At 46.1% G+C, this 19,772-nt stretch overlaps 1 protein-coding gene and 1 long non-coding RNA gene across 2 annotated transcripts; both read right to left on the bottom strand.

Moving 5' to 3' along the window:
* Positions 1-1,827: 1,827 nt before the first annotated feature.
* Positions 1,828-8,927, bottom strand: LOC125756216 (uncharacterized). Its single transcript, XM_049418128.1, has 3 exons — positions 8,791-8,927; positions 7,942-8,088; positions 1,828-2,102 (listed from the first exon to the last, which is right to left on the bottom strand). The coding sequence occupies exons 1-3, from the start codon at positions 8,881-8,883 to the stop codon at positions 1,872-1,874; spliced, it is 471 nt and encodes a 156-aa protein (XP_049274085.1). The 5' UTR covers positions 8,884-8,927; the 3' UTR covers positions 1,828-1,871.
* A 4,812-nt stretch (positions 8,928-13,739) lies between these two features.
* LOC119402677 (uncharacterized) lies at positions 13,740-19,213 on the bottom strand. Its single transcript, XR_007417068.1, has 4 exons — positions 19,092-19,213; positions 18,936-18,985; positions 15,040-15,148; positions 13,740-13,884 (listed from the first exon to the last, which is right to left on the bottom strand). It is a non-coding gene; the product is annotated as an uncharacterized LOC119402677 (long non-coding RNA).
* Between the last annotated feature and the right edge of the window lie 559 nt (positions 19,214-19,772).

Genomic DNA, 19,772 nt, shown 5'->3' with positions numbered 1-19,772 from the left:
CGGCGGCACGCGTGATCGTTTTAGGGGCCACGAAGGGTTGTAGTGGGTGGAGACCATTAGCGACGGTGGGCCATTCGTTCATTTTCTCCGTGTCGTTGAGCATTTGTTGCGACAGACTCTGGCGTTAACCACTCTCTGTCGCGTTTGCCCCCTCGCATACACACGCGGTGCACAGCCCAACGGGCGCATCTCGCACTCTCATTTCGCATTGGAATGGCCGACAACGCTCTTTGCGATGCCTGTCGTTGCGAGGAGACGCTACGGCATATTCTGTACGACTGTCCGGGATATAATGTTTAGAGACAGTCCCTGGCGTCCACTCTAGCGCACCTTGACTATAGATCAATGTCTGTTGAAACCATTCTTCCATGTCGTCGACAGAGGACATCGCAGCTGAAGGCGATGAAGTCGCTACTTCAATTTTTAAAAGAAACGGACTTGGGAAAGCGGCCGTGACATTGATGTCGATAACCACGCTAAAATGGCGGACTGCAGTGTGATTGACTGTGTGTGTGCTGGTTATGTGCTGTCTTTCTCTCTCTTTCCTCTCCATCTTTCAATCCCCCTTCTTGTTGTCATGTGTAGGGTAGCAAATCGGTTGTCCTAAAATGGTTAACTTCCCTGCCTTTCCTTCTCTACTGTTTTTTTTTTCTTCTACAGAAAGAGCGAATAAAAGAAAGTCTTTTCGTCCCACAACATTAAGCGTCATCTGGCGTGCTTGCGTTCCCTTCCATGAAAACTCGGCGCTCGCCACTTTCTAATCAAGAATGCTGTGTCACGCTGGTAACGCGCACGCCATTCGTGACAGGGAAGTGCCGGACGCCCGGTGATAATGCAAGAAAAGGCACACGACTTTGATGACGATTGTTGTCATGGGTCAAAAAGACACCCTTTTTACTAGTTTTCTTTTCTTTTTTACAGTGGGGTCGATGTCCAGGTAATGAGTACGAGCGCTCTGTTTGACTGTTCTGCTTTCTAACTTCAACTGAGCTATCTCTGCGAAAGTCTTTCTTTCTTTCTTCTTTCTTTCTTTCTTTCTTCCTTTCTTTCTTTCTTTCTTTCTTTCTTTCTTTCTTTCTTTCTTTCTTCTTCTTTCTTTCTTTCTTTCTTTCTTTCTTTCTTTCTTTCTTTCTTTCTTTCTTTCTTGGAATGGAATGGAATAGTTGGAATAGACCGATTTACAGCTAATGTCTTCGGGAATATGAAAAGGATTTCAATAAGGCCCCACGACACCTATGTGTCCACCGCGCATTCTTTTCTCTTTGTATTTCTCTGCGCTTAGAATATATATCCGAATTACTCAAATTAGCTGCAATGGAGCCCGCGTGTGAGGAGTCGCGGTCGTCACTACAAGAGCAGCTGGCCATAAGAGTGCAGAAGCAACCACTTCTATATGCGAGTGAAATAAGTCTGCACGCAGACCTCTAGAGCTTCCGAGTGGCGTGTGAGCTCGCTTGTACTGCTTCATTGAATTCTATGTATCAGTTGTCTGATTGTCATGCATTTGGTAATCTTGTCTCTTGTCTTCTTCAAGGCTGCTGCTTCCTTGAAGAAGACAAGAACACTTGTCGAATAGTTGGCTCCAACGACAGCCTCTCTTCAAGGATTTTTCATCCCTTCGGGGAATCGTGTGTGGCGCGACTCTCCGAACGGGAGTTAACGTGTATCTTTAACGAGAGTTATACACGTGGAAAGTTGCGACTTACCAAAAGGAGTAACTGTTGGTCTTTCTTTTTTCTTAGAGTGCAAGAAGGGGAATGGTCAAGTGGATTTAGAAATAAACGAAACTCAGCGTGCTTCCCACTTTCCTCCATCTAATAACCGCTTTTATTCGTAACAATGCTGCGTGAATTTCCATTTGCTGGATAGCTTCACGGTCGGGATACGCGATTATACGGCCACTTCCCATGCCTTGTGTTCCAATGCATCTGTGGTCTAGTTGGCGCTGCGCTGCTGCAATCGCAAATACAAGGCGAAGTGGGGACAGCTGTCGGTATAGCGGTGACTTTGGTCGAAGGCGTAGCCGTGACGGGCTGAGATTTCTTAGTCGTTGCCGTGGGTGGCTCGTTTGGTTTTTTTTGGCACAAGCCTTGGATGCACACCTGTAAAGAAGAAAAAGAGACATCGGGCCATAAACAGTACTGCCGATTACATTGTTGTTTATTCAAAAATGAAAAGCCCGAACAGTCAACCAGCCCGCTGCAGTGCCTCCCTGGGAATTCGCCACCATCACATCTAATAAGCCAACAAAGTTAGGACGCAGTGATAAATCAGGTATTATTGATGAACTCTCTATCATCGAAGCACCATGCGCTAATACCTGCAAAGTTTATACAGATGCTGCTATCCTACAAGACCGCGGGAGGTCATCATTCCTGATTACTACGCACAATTGCGTCAGTAGTCTGCAGCGTTATTTACCTACGGAAGCCAGTACTCTTGTAATGGAACTTCAAGCCATCCATGACGCAGTGCAGGATGCCACATCTAAGCTGCCTACAAGTAAGCAACTTGACATATTCACTGATTCTGCAGCGGCTATCCAGGAACTCAAGAAAGTTCACGAGGCGATGGAAATCTGCGAGGCGAGACATACCATGAATCGTAATACAGGTACTTGCGTCAGGGTACACTGGATTCAAGGCCATGCTGCGAACCCCCGCAATGTTGCTGCTGACCAGCAGGCACACTGCCCTCTATGCCCATTCCACGTCAACCCCTAAATTCACTCCAGGCCCGTACAAACGTTCTCCGTTAGCATACACGCCGTGTTATCCCACCGTGTGTGTGCTCCCTCCCCCTACCTAACTAAGGCGGAGGAAGTCGTGCTTAGGAGGCTTCGGGCTGGCGTGGCCCTTACACCGGCTGTTATCTCAACCTGGAACTGGTCGCATTTACCAGGGGGTGCTACGTGTCCGCACTGCTCTGTTCAAGGGATGCAAGAAGATGCATACAATCTTATATGGACATGCCAGGGGTTACAGTCGGAACACTCCCGTCACCTCCTGCAAGCCGGCCTTCGCTACAGTGACACAGCAAGTTATGACCACTGGATACATGGCAACAGATTCCATAAGACACTGCTTCACTTCCTACACAACACCGGCCTAACGGCGCACATTTAATACATATATACACACAAAATATTGTGCCTTAAAGGCAAGTCTGTGTCACAATAATAAAAAAAGAACACAAGATGGGCATTATAGCCTCCTGATGATGATCGTGACCTGAAACCTAATGGTTCCTACGCACTCGGAGATAGTTTCAGAATCGGACAGATATTGGAACTCATTTTAGAAATAAATAGCTATCACAAATAGTTGAAATAAGAATGATAGCTATTTGTTTTGTCTATAAACTATCGATTTCGAGAGAACGATTGTTAAAAAAAAAGACAACAACAATAATAACTGTGGGTGTTTAACGTCCCAAAACAACGATATGATAATCAGGAACGCCGTAGTGAAATTTCAACCAACTGGGGTTCTTTAACGTCAGCCTAAAACTAAGTACACGGGCCTCAAGCATTTTCGCCTCCATAAAAAATGCGGCAGCCGCGACCGGGATTCGATCCCGCAACCTTCGGCTCAGCACTCGAGCACAATAGCCACTGCACCACCGTGGTGGGCAAAAGAAAAGACGAAATTACACAAAACGATGAGCAAAGAACGAAAACGGGACAGAAAGGAAAGGCAGGTATGTTAACGACTTTGACATAGGCGATTTGCTACCCTGAACAGAGTAAAGGGATGGGGGAGATTGGAAGAAGAGTAAAGAAAGAGAGAAAGAGAGGGGAAGCATACACAACGTCACAGTCCGGCAGTCTTGTGCAGTTTACGGCGTCATTATCAGTGTACAGCCGCTCGTGGAAACCTGTTGTCCTTAAAAGTTTTAACAATGCCTTCGCTGCTTTGATTAATTCTCGATGAGCTTTCAGGTCAAATGATGAGCAAATATTAAGATGACCTATTAATTTACGAGTGAAATCAACTTGGCTCGAAAATGAATTTTTTTTCACAGCAATGTCTATGTTCTTGTATGAGTGTCCCAAGCCAGAAGCCCCGAAACATTGCAGAACAGGAAAATTAACGAGCGGGCGAGGTTGTCGTGATTTAATTTGGAGCGTACTTTTTTAATAGAGGACAACCGCAAGCAGTCTCGAATAATTAGTGATCGAGGCACGCCGACGCTCAACGCAGGAGTGGGCACCAAGAGCTACGCTGTAAAGCTAAACATGTAAAACTTACTTCTAGACTTCATACTTCTCTCGATATATACTGGATGAATGACATTCCTTTTAAACTGCACTCATACAACAAATACCTAGGTGTCATTTTATTCTATCCATCTAAACGGGACAGTTCAGTTTTCAGTTTTTTTTCTTCTTATGTAAAGTGAAGACTTCTAAGGCTTGTATGAACTAGGAAGTCTGAAACTTCTGTTACATCTCGCTACAAGAGGCACCACATTTCACTAATATATTTCAATAATCCTGTCTTTAAAATTACTCTATTATTTGGCCTTCCTACCAAGGTCATCTTACTATTCACGGAAGTCAAGACAGTGCAAATGGACCAATTTAATTTTATTGTCATATTCATGGATAATGGATTATTCGCTTTGCAAAACTTGGAGGACGCTTGAGCTTCGCCTTCAAGAGTAGAACTCGATAGCTTAATCGGGCCCCGTGCTCATCGCCTTCTCAACTGCTAGCCATCTTCGGTTCTCGGTGCATGCCTCAACCGTGCCGTAAGGAAACGAACGACTATGCGCGTAAGATTGGCCGTTTCAAAGTATACTAGAACGCCTACTGCAAGTAAAGTTTTTAAGTGCCCATTACGCCATAATTATTCCTTTTGCGAATCACGAAGGGCCCACAACGCGTCCGTAAGGCAAAACGCGATTCTACGCAGCTGTTCCCTTTGTTGATGCTTTTGCTGCTGATAGTGATTAGATAGGTCTGCGCGCTTTGTAATGGGCCCTTCAAACACTCATTCGTTGCGCAATTCACATGTTATGACGCCTGGCGCGATTCTACGCTTCTGCCAAGGAATATTACATGCGTTAAGGAGACTCCTTCCACTACATGACTTCATATATTGTTTTTTTTTCCGAAGCAGCTTCCTGAAAGAGCGTGGCTCTGTGGTAGAACACCTGCTTTCCACGCAGACGGCCAGGGTTTGATTCTCACTCGAACCCTAACATTTTTATTATGTATATCATTTGCATCTTTATAGATTATTCATATAGTGTTTTTTCCGAAGCAGTTTCAAGAAACAGCGTGGCTCTGTGGTAGAACACCTATTCTCACTCGAACCCTAACATTTTTGTTATGTATTTAATTTGTACCTTTTAGATTATTCATATAGTGCTTTTTTTTCTCGAAGCAGTTTCAAGAAAGAGCGTGGCTCTGTGGTAGAAAACCTGCTTGCCATGTAGACGGCCTGGGTTTGATTCTCACTCGAAACCTAACATTTTTATTATGCATTTTATTTGCATCTTTATAGCTTATTCATATAGTGTTTTTTTTTTTTTTCGAAGCTGTTTCAAGACAGAGCGTAGCTCTGTGGCAGGCCACCTGCTTGGCACACGGAGGGGCTTGGGTTCGATTCTCACTCAAATCCGAAGATTTTCTTATTTATTTTATTGGCATCTTTCTCGATTTTTCGGTCACGGACAAGATGATGATTTTTCGCTCACAACCGACGACACTGACGTCGACACCGGAATTTCCGCGAAACGAGCTCTTTAACGCTATCGCTTAAGATATAATAATAATAATATCTGGGGTTTTACGTCCCAAAACCACGATATGATTATGAGAGACGCCGTAGTGGAGGGCTCCGGAAATTTCCACCATCTGGTGTTCTTTAACGTGCACCTAAATCTAGGTACACGGGCCTCTACCATTTCGCCTCCATCGAAATGCGACCTCCGCGGCCGGGATCGAACCCGCGACCTTCGGGTCAGCAGCCGAGCACCGTAACCGCTATACCACCGCGGCGGACAATATCGCTTAAGATAATCTGCTATTCTTTTCCCGAATACCACACACAAAACGCTTCCCAGCTGTGATAAATAAAGGAGCCCTGCAACACTTCTTCAAGTAGCCATGGAATGGCTTCTCTAAAGTAGCTTATTTCCTCACGAATCGACCACCGCAAAAAGTTTTAGAATCCGTCCAGTACGAGCAAAGTTACAAAGATTTGTCGCACGCTGTCATTGCTTTCTTCTCTCGTCTTGACGAAAGCACTGAAAGCTAAGCAGGGAGGGGTGGCACGGGGGAAGAAGGTACAGGGGTGGTCAAAAGTTCCCAGGCCGCAACGCCCGGCCGAGGAGAGGCAGCTCGCTGCTATCGCGGCGCTGTTATCCCAATCACGTATTGGCGCACGCTGGCGTCGAGCGTGTGCGTGGAAGGGAGGGGGAGGACTGCATCCCTCTCCTTTTTTTGCTCTCCTTGATAAGAAAGCGAGGTATAAACTTGGTTCGTCATGTTTCCTCGGTGTTCGCTCTTCGAATAGCGTGTAGCGGGGCGACAGTATTCCAGAAACTGACGCATCGTGCTTGCGGCCACATTTCCCCGTCTAGCAAACCCATTACCATGGTTTTCGGCTTCCTGGAGAACGATATCGTGCACTCAACTTTCCATTGGCACTGCGGGAGCTCTCTGAGACGTCTGCGCAGGCCAATTCGCTGCATACGAACATGGTCGGAGCCCGAAATACATTCAGAAGAGCTTGTGTTGGGGCTGGTCGGAACATCTTAGCGGAATAAGCAGCGCTGCACAGAAGTATACAATTCGAAGATCGAACAGTGAACAAACAGGACGCACCATGTTTATTCCTTGATTTCTTATGAACGAGAGCAAGAAAGGGAGAGGGCTGCACACCCCTCTCCACGCACACGCTCGACTACAGCGTGCGCCAAGGCGTGATTGCGATAACAGCGCCCCGATAGCAGCGAGCTGCTGCTCCTTGGCCCGGCGTTGTGGCCTGGGAATTTTTTACCACCCCTGTACGTCACGCGCGCCTCGTAACCTTGAGCACTTCTTTTTTTAGGGGCGTAGCTCCTCTTAGTCTAACCTTGTCACGTCTCCGTTGTCCGGCGTAAACGGATCTCCCGTACAGTACGTGATATGTATCGCCCTCTCCTCTCCTACGCTTCCCCTCTTTCCTCCTCTCCTACGTTCCCCCCCCCCCCCCCCCCTCCCTATCTTGCCTCGCGCGCAGCGTGGCGCCGACGCAGGCAGCGTCGCGGCAGCGTCTTGATTGAACAAAACCGACCCGCTCGCGCTGCCACAACCGTTTCACTGACCACCCCGTATATATAGGCACTGGATTTTGACCTCCAAGGTAGTGTGTGTGTACGATTTCTCCTGTGCGTGATTAAACAATGAAATTCACAGCGTACGTGTAAAATTAAAGTGAGCTGCAAGTCCTCATGCTTGTAGTGCGCTGGCCAACATACCAACTAGCCCCTGTTGCCGCCCTACTAGCTGCAAGTCGTCATAACTCTCATCGAACCTTTAGTGTAAACGCGCCCGATCTCACGTCGGTGATGATGTACTGGGCAGAATTCACGGAAGATTCACGGTTACCGATGAACCTCCACAGCTTCGCCCACTCATCATCATTCACTTCCCGTGGATATGCTGTGATTTTTTTTTTCTTCGAACGCGCGGCGTACTTTCAGTGCGATCGCGCGCGCGCGCGCGGGCAAGTGACGGCCTCCCGCGGCGGCCGCAGTAACTACCGAGCGCGCCATGTTCAAATCAGCCAATGGCGTGGAACTCGTGTCAGTGAAGCAGTGATTTTGAGTCAATAGCATTTGTTCGTTACGCTAGCGCATATTTATATTCTACTTTCGAGTTGCCAAACTGAACATGCGCACACACGAACAAAGACGTGAGGCGATAAAACTCATGTTTCGCATGATCACCTTCGAGGTGTCGTTTCCACAAATCGTGTAGTCGAGAGCGTGGGCTTGCAGGTAAGACCAGCGCTTCTCGTAGGCGTGGTGTGAACCTCTCGATACCCTTTCCAACTTGTAGAATCTGCAGCCAATTTTGCAGGTACTTTCGATGACCTTAAAGAATATAAAGACAAAAAAAAAAGGAGTGATGAGGCACGTGCAGGTTATGCGTGCACTAAGCATCCGCAATAAATTCCCAACCATTGCTGCTGTTCTTTAAATTGGGTGATTGCTTGGGCCCTGGTTGTACGGTTCAGCCCAACACGGGGAATTGTCTGTGAATCGTGTAGCAGTACGGTGGACTCAAAAGTTATACTCTTTCCTTTTTTTAAAATCAGGTGCTAAAGTGATACCGCCCCAACCACATATAGTCGCGATAAAAATTGCTATCACGACCGATCAATCATATCTACATGTTTAAACGATGGTGTTTCACACAGTGCGATCAGACTCAACTGAAACACGACGTAAAAGATGCTTTTATTGGGCTGAGCTGGGAACCACCCTGCCTTCAGCTCAGAGTGTCCCCACCTCTCGTGCTCTCGCGCTCTTCTTCTTTCTCGATTCCTCGACCCAGCCCGTAACGTGCAAATAAACAACGTAGTACATATAACTGCTTAAAGGGATATTGAACAAAATTTTTGCAGCTGATATTTTCAGCCAAACTGAAAGACTGGGTGCTGAAATCGGTAAGCATAACCTTCATTTCAGACAGAAACTAGCGGAAAATATTGCATTTAATGCGTTTTTCACCAACTGCCGCGTCTAGTCCCGAGAAGTAATCCGCGATCCATAAAAACTAAACGCATTTCTTACAGTGTACGATTCAACGACCATGGCAGCATCTTGAACAATTTCCTTGCAGTATGCCAGAAGGGACACTATCATGCCAGGAAAGGTAGACGGCATCGCGTATCCTCGGCCGTTGACTTGCCAGCAAGACGACCCCGCTTGCCTGAAATGAAACGCTCACCGGTTTGTCAAAGGCACCGATTCAGCGCTATATGACAATATGCGTAGTACATCGGAGGTAAGGGCTGTATTGTTGCATCACATGACTCAATTGATGTAAAAGTCCTTATAGGGGATGAACCGGCAATTCTTGCGAATACATTTCTCGGTCGGCCTGAAGAAAACTTCTTTCAGAGCTAGAATCCTAGCGTAGCAAAGTAGGACGTACAAACTATTTCATAGGTATGATCAGGGCAAGATATACACGACGTTCCTTAAATATGACTTACCGTAAAATTTCCAGCAAGCGCCCCCCCTACGGTGAAGGATAATCCGACCAGATTTGGAGGGGCGGGGGCGCTTGCTCGGTCCCGGACTAAAATTCAAGATGGCGGCGGGAAAGCCGCTAAAAATAACAAAGGCACATCCATGTGTCTAATGCAATGCTTTATTTATTTACTGTTTTTATTACCCCTCGTCACTGTTCAGCCAACGAAGCAGCCACTTTTGACCAATATACGACCGGCCACATGACAACGGAATTTCATGAACAACATTAGATACGCAGTCAGTGTACTCATTCTTGTGGTTCTTTTTACACAAGCGATGCTCGTCTTGCAAAAGAAGTGGCCGCAGCGGTGGAGGGGGAGAGGGGGCCGCTTGCTCGGCACTGGCGCTTATTTCAGATCTCCCGAAAAAGGGAGGGGGCCGCTTGCTCGGGTGGGGGCGCTTGCTCGGCATTTTACGGTAGAATAACAGAGAGCTGAGCTAGTTGGTAATTATTAATGTTAAAGAGACAGGGCGTGCAAACACGAACACAAGAGAGAAGTCAGACACCACAAACGCCGACTAACGTGCACGACGACCGAAAAGAACGCAATAGAAAAAAAATTGGCCGCGTATCTGCATGCCTCGCTGCAAATGTCGTCGAAAGACGATGGCCTTCTGCCGGCCGTACTAGAGCACTGCACGGGCCGGATTTTACGGTCCGGGCCCGGCCCGGGCCTGCTTCATGAAGCCCGAGCCGTGCCCGGGCCCAGGCCGGGCCCGGGCGTACAATACCGAACCCAGCCCGAGCCCGGCCGGGCACGCGCCTACTTGACCGTACCCAGCCCGAGCCCGGCCCGGGCCCTTCGTTCCAAGCCCGGGCCCGGCCCGAGCTTTCATTACTAAACTAATCCAGGGCGCGCTTGTTCATGACCAGGCCCGACCCGGGCCCGCTAGAGGATATTAGTTGTTGATGATGAATAATAATGATGCCGTGCGCATTGTAGCGGGCGATCGGACGGGAAATCCGGTGTGTACATGCATCGAAATGTTGCTTTGCCCGCGGTGGTAGCTCAGCGGTTAAGCTGTTTCGTTGTTAAGTCCTAGGACGCGGGTGCGATTCCCGCGGCCACGGCGGCCGAAATTTCGCTGTAATTTCGGCCGAAATTTCGCTGGGGCGAAATGCAAGAACACCCATGTGTATAGTTATCTTTAGGTGCGCGTTAGGGAACTCGACGTGGTCGAAATTGATCCGGTGCCCCTACGGCGTGCCTATATATATATATATATATATATATATATATATATATATATATATATATATTATATATATATATATATATATATATATATATATGATCTGGCGTGTTTATAAGGACACCCACCACGATGCACTTGTTACTTTGACAAAGTCTGGTCCAGCAGACGAAACGTTAGTGAAAATACACAGTGCCAATCTATATCTATACCGGTGAAAAAAAATAGCACTTCAACTGTTTTTCTATTTTTCTTGCTGAGCTTTACTAAAAGCCAGCTCTTTGCACGTGTCACTTCAGCTCGGCACAGTATATAGACCATGCAATGTATAACGTTCGCGTGTTCTCGAAGGCCCGACTTACGCCTTTTAATGAGCGGGTCCGAGTCCGGCCCGGCCCGCAGCCTCAAGCCCGGGCCCGGCCCGGGCTTCTTCCCGCCCGGGCCCGGCCCGGGCCCGCGGCTTCAAGCCCGGGTCCGGCCCGGGCCCGCACTTTCAAGCCCGAGCCCAGCCCGGGCCCGCCGGAAAACGCTTCGGACGGCCCGGCCCGGCCCGCGGGCCGGGCCCGGGCTTTCGGGCCGGCCCGGGCCCGTTTAGTGCTCTAGGCCGTACTATATGAGTCCTGGTCTCATCCGCGGCCACCCGTGATGCTGTTCCCAGGGCTACTGCCAGGTGGCAGCACCATATCGTCGGCAGAGGGCTTTTTCGTGCATAGCATCGCATTTTCAGCGCAGCCTAAGAAACACTAGGGTCTTCAGAATTATGTTTCTATGTATCTTCTAGTAAAAGAACACACACCTAATACTTACGTATTGATGTCGCGCCTCAGAAATGCGTAATATTTGCTTTTTGATCGACAATGTTCACAAGAACACCAGATGGTCGAAATTTTCCGAGCCCTCCACTACGGCGTCTCTCATAATCATATCGTGGTTTTCGGACGTAAAACCCCAGATATTATTATATTAACAAAAGAGATCGCTAACCGGAGGCGCACCATCTAATCTATCTCTACATTGCCAAAAGTGTAAGTGCACGCCAAAATTCGATGAATGTCAGATTTTGTACCGGCACAGGAATGAAGAAACGCGTTTAATGGGTGAGGTTTGGCATATCGGCAATAGCGGTAGCGCATGCGTGAGCCAACCATCGATTAATCTGCATAAAGAACGAATTAAGTGTCCGAATAGTTATCTCTCACGTAGACCACCATGTGTGCCGGATTGATAGGATCGCCTATTGCTTTGGCATGCGCAGATAAGTGTTCGTGCCTTCTTTCTTTTCGGCCGTTGTGTGCCTTTTAAATTGTTGGTCGGCATTTGTGGTGTCTCGACTTTTCTCTTGTGTTTGTGTCTGCATGCCCTGTCTTTTTTACTTAAATATGAAATGCGTAGTCTTGTGATGGTTAAAGTATTGACTCGCATAAAACCTGCACTTCCTTCAATGATGGCTAAAGTATCGCATATCTCGGCAAGTGTTACATATCTGTTAGCTACTGTTGGGCCACCGTTGGCAATCTGTTTGCTAATGATGACTGCGACTGGTTCAGGTTTATAGCAGTGTAAAAATATATATGCACAAGTACACATCGGCCTGACTCCATTAAATGCTTTCTTTCCACGTTACGACAGCTATCTTCAGGAAAATTCACCGCATTTCTTTTTGCCGAGGTTTGGTCTGGCGGTGACTCTTTTTGGTTGCAGCTGCAATGACCTATTCACCGGATTACTTTGTTGTATTCTTCCGCAATTTGCCCACCCGAAAAAATCGCCAGGCCTGCGCAGAACACGCAGCACAGTCACAGCGAAATCTGGAAGAGCGGCCTTTCTAGAGCCCGTTGTATAAACTCTCTTGGGGCAGTTAATACAAACACACTTACGAGGTACCTATTGCGCGATAAGTCATAATTTTTTAGAAGCAGGAAATCACCCACTATGCCATTATTCGTCATTCTGCGGAGAAGCGTTGTACCCGCTTCACATCTGTAAGGCATTATGTGCACTTTGTTGATGCTGTGGCTGATGACGATGAAGAATTATGACTAAGTCCTTTGTAATGCGTTGGAAGCATTCATGTCTGGTAGATTATACGTTATACTCTCATTTGGAGCATCGATGCTAGGATACAGCCACCGTAACATCTGCGAGTCGCACGCATTACTCCTGCAATGCAACATTAATAAAATAGTAATAGTTACTGAGTTACTGGTTTCTAATTCAATAGCCTGTAAAGTTCAACAACCGCAAAGACAAGCTCGCAATAATAATTGAGGTTAAATTTTCAGGCTCTTTGACAGTATCCTTTAATTTAAGAATATTGAATATTCTCTATCCTCTACCGTGGGTTTGTGATACTGCTCAACCAACTATTGCCGTCTCGAGATCACAAAGCTCGAATGTCAAATCCCGATACCGCATTCTAGGAAGCCACTGAGAAGATTGTCAAATTGAATGTGGCCCAGTCATTTTCAGTCAGTGAGTAACGTATTTAGGCGATATGTCGTGTTCGTACGCTGCATACACGAAAGCCACAGCACGTACGAACTCAACTAGGGAGCGCTTAACTGTGCAGACACCATTTATAGACAATACACGGCAAGGGGCTCGGCTGCTGACCCGAAAGACGCGGGTTCGATTCTGGCCGCAGAGGTGGCATTTCGATGGCAGCGAAATGTTAGAGGCCCGTGTACTGTACTGTGCGGTGTCAACCCACGTTAAAGAAGCACAGGTGGTCAAAATTATCTGGAACACTACACTACGGCATCTCTCATTGCCTTGGGAGGTTAAACTTCATAAGATAACCTACGCGCGACAACGCAAAAAGGATTATAGAGAGAAAACAGGACAAAATATTTTAGCTTACAGGTGACGAGTACGGAATTCATTAACAGGAAGTGGAAGGGGACGTCTGGGGGTATAGTTGGAAACGTATAGTTGGACGCAGTTATCTTTAAAGCTATAGAACTGCGCACGCACGCGCGCACGCGCGCGCACACACACACACACACACACACACACACACACACACACAGTCGCGCGCGCGCACACACACAACATAATGCAAACGAATTTCTCACAGATATACAGGCAAATCAACAGCGAGCATTTTCTGTTCTGTTGTTCAGATCTTTAGCACTGCCACACACACGAGTTGACTACGCGGGGCATATCTATTCAATCTGCGCTCGCTCCTGCCCCCTTCTTCAGGCGCACGCACACGTTCTTTTAATATCGTACTTTACCACAGGATCGAGTCGGGTGAAATCCTTTACTCACCTGATGACGTACCGCATCTGCCTTAAACTGCACCATGAAAAGTGGTGGCGGCTGGGACCTTTGTCGACGTGGCTCATGATATTTCCCACTGCAAACGGGCATTGCAAGGCACCCGGGTGTCCGGAAGTCTTAGACGCTTGCCCGTCGTGCTCAGCCCCCATTCTTTAAAAAAAAGAAAGATAAAACGTACAGAAGTAAAATGTCAGAAGGACTGTTTGTCTGCTCTGTGATCGCAATATCCAACTGCATCAGTATATGAATATCGTACCATCATTTCCCTTTATGTGCGGCAGAATGTGGAGATTGTTTGCAATTTATTAAGCCCACTGTTCGGAAATCGTAGTATTTATTTCAGCACTGAGAAAGGGTAACGTGAAGATAGACAAATTCAAATAAATGAATGCTTCTCAGTTACTTGGAAAGCATTTCAAAATTTCTTAACCTGACAAGTGACATCTTCAAGTTATAATAAGCAATTTTGCCTATTTTGGATCTCGGCTACTTTCAATCCAGTGGCATTATGGCTGGGAACACGTGATGCACATTGAATTTGCAGGACATAGGGCTCCTTTCATACACTAACTCGTTTATTCCTTGAACTTCCAAGAAAATAAAGCCCGAACACATTCAAGCGTGACTAATGTATTCAAGTGTTCAAAACCGTATAGAAATCAGAGGTGCGAGCTGCCTCGAAGGAAATGTATTGAAAAATTGGGAATGTGAAGCGGTAACACATCATTAAAAAAACAGAGGAATATATCAAATAACTAGCTGCCCAGGGTAAAAAGTAATCTAAATAAATCGTGAGCGATACGAAAGGACAGGTGGTAAGCGGCTCTCTCGGTTTCCTCTATGGATTTAACTGCCTGTCTGTTAATCCGTTCGAGTGTTCGTTCCTTGACAAAAAAATACTGCGACTGAGCAGTATCTGATCCCGCAGTGGCTCAAAGAAAAATTTCTTATCATGAATATTGGTGAATTGTGTTTTTGAAGAGAAGAGACATTTGCAAATAGAGGTTCTTGTTGTGCCAGTAAAACGTGTAAAATGACTGCGACATAATACACATTCATTTTCTCGTCGTAGACTCTCCTAAAGCCATCACTCTTACATACCAGTGACTTTCTTTCTGCCGTAAAAATAGGAAAACTTTAGAAGAAAAATTTGCAGCGTTGCTCGCCGTCAGACTGATCGTGAATTTCAACGGTCAGAGACGGCTGACATTATGACACTGAACATCTAAGAAGCATAAAAAATTTTTAGTAATACCTGCAAAAGCAACGCACTTAAGTTTTAAAAAGCAAAACAAAAAATCTTACACGTGACCGAGTTCGTGCGCGAGAGTGTGCACGCCCGTGTAAAATCCAGGTCTGTCTTCACCGAGAGCCACGGACGATTTTGTGCAGACGCTGGACACGAAGCCGAGTCCTACAGATGCAAGTGCTTTGGTTTAGAAAAGTGTGTCCCTGTGACAGACAAGCAGACAAGGACAGAGAAAGAGAGATTCAATGGATACCGACTTCCTATCCAACGTGTAAGATTGTAAGTGCAGGCGGAAGTGCGCTTTAAAAGGATTCAAAATTTTTCGGGAAGACAGCGGCATTCACGGCAATTATTAAAGAATTGATGTTCCTATCACTTTAAGGTCACTTATGTATGTCTTAATTATTATGATGTGTCCTCTGTTACGTTGCCCACATATGAAGATTCATCTTCATTATTACTATAGACTTATTAGGGGCATTATTAATTTGATTTCAGACATTTTTCTTTACGTTATCTTGGCAGTGCTTAATTTGTCGATTGTGTATGCAACACATCATTTATGTTTTGATGTTATTGTGAGCGTAGACGTGCGCAGTGTTCTCCACTTGGGGGGGGGGGGGGGGCAAGTTTCGTCGCAGCGCCTCCAACTCCGCACACCCGCTTAGTCGAGCACGAAAGAAAATCAGCCGCACAATGGCTAGGAAAATGACAATGAAGTAACGTGCGTTTCACAACGGCGTGTTTTTTATCCACGGCCTTCCGGGCGTAAAGACGCATGTAAGCAGTTCTCGAGACGTAGTACAAGAGCAGGGGCGTAGGCAGAAATTTTTTTCGGGGGTGGGGGGGGGGCACCTTTATGATCTGAAGTGGGGGCAAAGCAGGCAGATGTGGTCGAGTGCCATTTTGTAAACAAAAATATATTCGGGGGGGTGGGGTAATGGGCACGGGCCGGGTGTGCCCCCCCCCCCCCCCTGGATACGCCACTGTACCTGAGGTCTTCGGGCGCCATTATCGTCAATAACCACCGTGGAACGGCGGGACAGGTCCGACTCAGTAGAGGTCTCAGGCAGACTTGGTGCCCCTTGTCACACTGTTAATAGCTAACACGCAGCGCCCTCGCGCGGCGCTGTTGCTTTGTGTGTTGGGGCGTCACGCCTGGAGACTGAAAGATGGGGACGCGGGAAAAATAAATAGTCAGTTCGTTTTGGGCTCTCGTAGATCCATGTCTCATTTTTCTATCGAGGTCCTGATGGGCTTCTATTATATCTAGTCTCCTGCTATCTTCCGGCCATCTGTAATTGTATCACCCCCCTTATATGATGAAGGAAACGGCCGCCCCCCCCCCTCCCTGCCCCCTACTCCCCCCTTTTCCCCATAGCGCACGCCTGTTATTGCGAGAACGTTATTTGACATGTGTATTTGTGTCTTTTTTTTTCTTTTTTCCGTGTCCTGGTTTCACTGTGAAAACTGTTTGACACTTTTTCATTGGCATGCTCGGTTGCTGCTTGTCTTGCTGCAAGAAATTTGTGTTTTATGCTCGATCCCTTGCAGAATTAAGGAGCAGTCGGCGCCTTATTTGTGCGCCAACATCTCCTCACATCACGCCAACAACAACAACAACAACAACAACAACAACAACAACAACGACAACAACAACAACAACAACAACAAAAAACTGTAGTCTCCATTCTGGATATTAAGCTCCCGCTCAATTCGCTAATTTTACGTGCTCTGGTTGCCTTAGCAATTATTACATTCTCTTGCACTTATACCTAAGCCAGAAAATATGGAGGGTTATTGCAGGTTTGGCAACAGTGGCAGTATGAAGTGGATGCTTTAGTTCGGGGTCAAATCCGAAGCTGCCTATTAAAGGTCACTCCGCAATGTACGGGACGAAGAAATGCCTATTTGAAATAAATTTGTTGCATCGCTCGGAACACTGTTTCACAAATAAACATTTATTTCTCTCTCTCTCTCATTTGAGAGAAAAGGGTAAACTGTAGGGATTGTGAAAAAGTAGGTTTCATGTCGGATCTAAATGGTTTTACGGTAGGTGCATTTGAACGACATAGAAGAATGTAGTTTATAAATCCGTATCCCTGCACCAAAAGTAGGAGCAGCAATGCTCTAAAATCCATGAGCTAGAACATCAAAAGCGAGAGTATTTGTTATGCGAATTGACATCTCGCGTGAATTCAATAAACTGTTTCCTCAGGTTATGCTAAAGTACTAACGTGTTACGGGTGTGAAACAAAGACACGTACTTACGCCAATGCTGTCTGCATTAGTAGTATTAATAGGTTAATCACACCAAGTCGATTCCTGTTTTCAACACCGAGTTATGTACTTGTGAAACTGCGCAGTTTTTGACCTTTAGGAACTGTAGGAGAACGCTGAAGCTCGGGGCCTCATAATCGTTTCAAACTCACGTGTATCTTCCGAACGTCACGCGGTCTGTATGGGAGAAATCTATCTTGCACTTATCGCAGCCGGCTGAACGTTGTTTGAACAAGGAGCCATTATTTATTTTAAGTTAGTTTACCCAGCATTCCAGTGGCAGCCTAATACAGTTTCGACTGCTACATTTATCATTCGAATTCTGTTTACATATCCCTTTAGAAAATCAAAAAATTCGTCCAGTAATAGATAAGTACATTGTGGGGCATTGCAGTGGCCCAAAGTGTTTACGATCTCAACTTTGGTGTGAAGAGTGCCCTTATAACATTCCTGCCACGTGCGAGCCTCATGAGGCTCTGTAGATAAGACTTCTGTAGGAAATTTTTGTCAGTTTGTGTTTGTATGCATGTGTTCGTGCATGTATTGCCTGATTTCATTTTCTCGCTCCTAACTGTCTCATCGGAAGTATTATGCTTGATAGCTTCAAGTCGCGAAATGTTATCAAGGAATAGTTCGATCATTATGGTTTCCTTCGTAGCTTTAGTTTTGACAGGGAAGCTGTTTAGCGAATCGTTCTTTGAGAGTCGATCGCAGAAAACTATCACCATCTGATTAACGGGCATGTGCCACATAATTGGGGAAGATCCCACTACTCACCGCTACGGCGTGGCCTGTAATAACCCTGAGAATGAGTACAGAGAGAAAGAAAGAAAGAAAGAAAGAAGGAAGGAAAGAAGGAAAGAGAGAAACAGAGAGAGATGGAAAGAAACATGTAAAGAAAGAGAATGAGAAAGACTTTTGCCGAAAGAACATTCTTCACGAGGCAGGCTTCGAACCCGCGCACTCTCGATCCGAAGGCGAGCGTCTTAACCACTAGGCTATCCAAGCACGCCAGTAGAACATAGCATAGCCTTCTTTAGTATAGTGTAGCAACTGGGTGGGATAGGGAAGGGAGCGTGAGGAGGAGAGATGTGATGGTGAGGAGAAGGGAAATGAGGAGGGGCGAGAGTAAAACGTAGCACAGAAAGAATGAGAAAAAGAGAAATTGAAAGAAATGCAAAAAAAAAAAGACAGAGAGAACATCAGCGAAAAAGAGAGAAAGAAGTAGAGAGAGAGAGAAAAAGATAGAAATAAAGAGAAAGCAAGCATCGCGTCTTCTAGCGACCACATACCGCACCACCTGGCCAAGCCGCGCATGCGCAGTGGCTAAGCCACGCCCACCGACGGAGACATCGCGCGCAGCCTTCGCTCTATAGTGTATAGCCTGGCTGCGTACTTCCGAGGAGGAAGAGGCGCATCTCGAAGACAGACGTGTCGAAGAGTCGACGGGGAGTACGAGCGGCGATGCGCGCGTGCTTCGCCGTGCCAAGGTTTGCGCGACTTAGTGCAAACTGCTCGCAGTTTTTCTACTTTGCGCTCTGAAACAGCATTAATAAATAAATAAATAAATAAATAAATAAATAAATAAATAAATAAATAAATAAATAAATAAATAAATAAATAAATAAATAAAATAAATAAATCTCTTGAATTAGCACGAAACTATACTCACCCAAAATACTGACGGAAACATTGCCGTTGACCAGTGAGTATACGTCACGTCTTCGTAGCACAGGAAAGAAAACAAATCGTGTATTGTGCTGCGCAAAGCAGCGACACCGGCGTTCCAACCGCAGAAAATATCCATGCATACAGAAAGTATGAATACCCGGTCATAAGGTACGTCACATCCGGATGATTGAAGTCCTTCGACTTGTTATAAGCGTACACTTGAAGGTTTTGTATACTACCGTCATCGTGGAGATAATTAGGATTTTTAGAATACAGGGAAACGTACGTCTCACTCTAAAAAACAATCAGAAAAAAATAAGCGTGAGCAAACAAACGAGGGAACACGCATCATTATAAGTGGTCATATTGACCGCAGGAATTGTTTTCCCTGGTGTCATGGCTAATATGGATCAAATTACAAGAGGCCTTCTGTGTGTACGAAAGCAAATGCATTATTCGCATCCTTCTGATAAAATGTTGTAATATTTTGTGGCTGGTCATTCAAACAATACAATTGTATAAATTAAAACTTGTAATTACTACCTACGTTGCCACGATAATATTAGAACATGTTCAACGACATGTACCTAAACATGTTGCGATGTACCATAACCTTCATGGGTATTTTTTCCGCACTTGAAAAAACACATTTTCACCGCAAGGGCGAAGCAATGAATGCGATAGCAACAAATTGTAATGTCACGCGAAGAACGGCAAGCAGCTCGAGACTTGCAGCGCGCTGCTCAAGCACAAAGGACGTATGAAAAGAACACAAAAAGGACGAGCGCGAACTAGCAACGGTCACAGCTCTACACTTAAAGCACGCTGCTCAAACACA

The sequence above is a fragment of the Rhipicephalus sanguineus genome, chromosome 8, assembly GCF_013339695.2.
Source record: "Rhipicephalus sanguineus isolate Rsan-2018 chromosome 8, BIME_Rsan_1.4, whole genome shotgun sequence".
Taxonomy (NCBI): Eukaryota; Metazoa; Arthropoda; class Arachnida; order Ixodida; family Ixodidae; genus Rhipicephalus; species Rhipicephalus sanguineus.
Note: the sequence above shows the minus strand (reverse complement) of the source record. Positions and strands in the feature narration are given on the sequence as shown.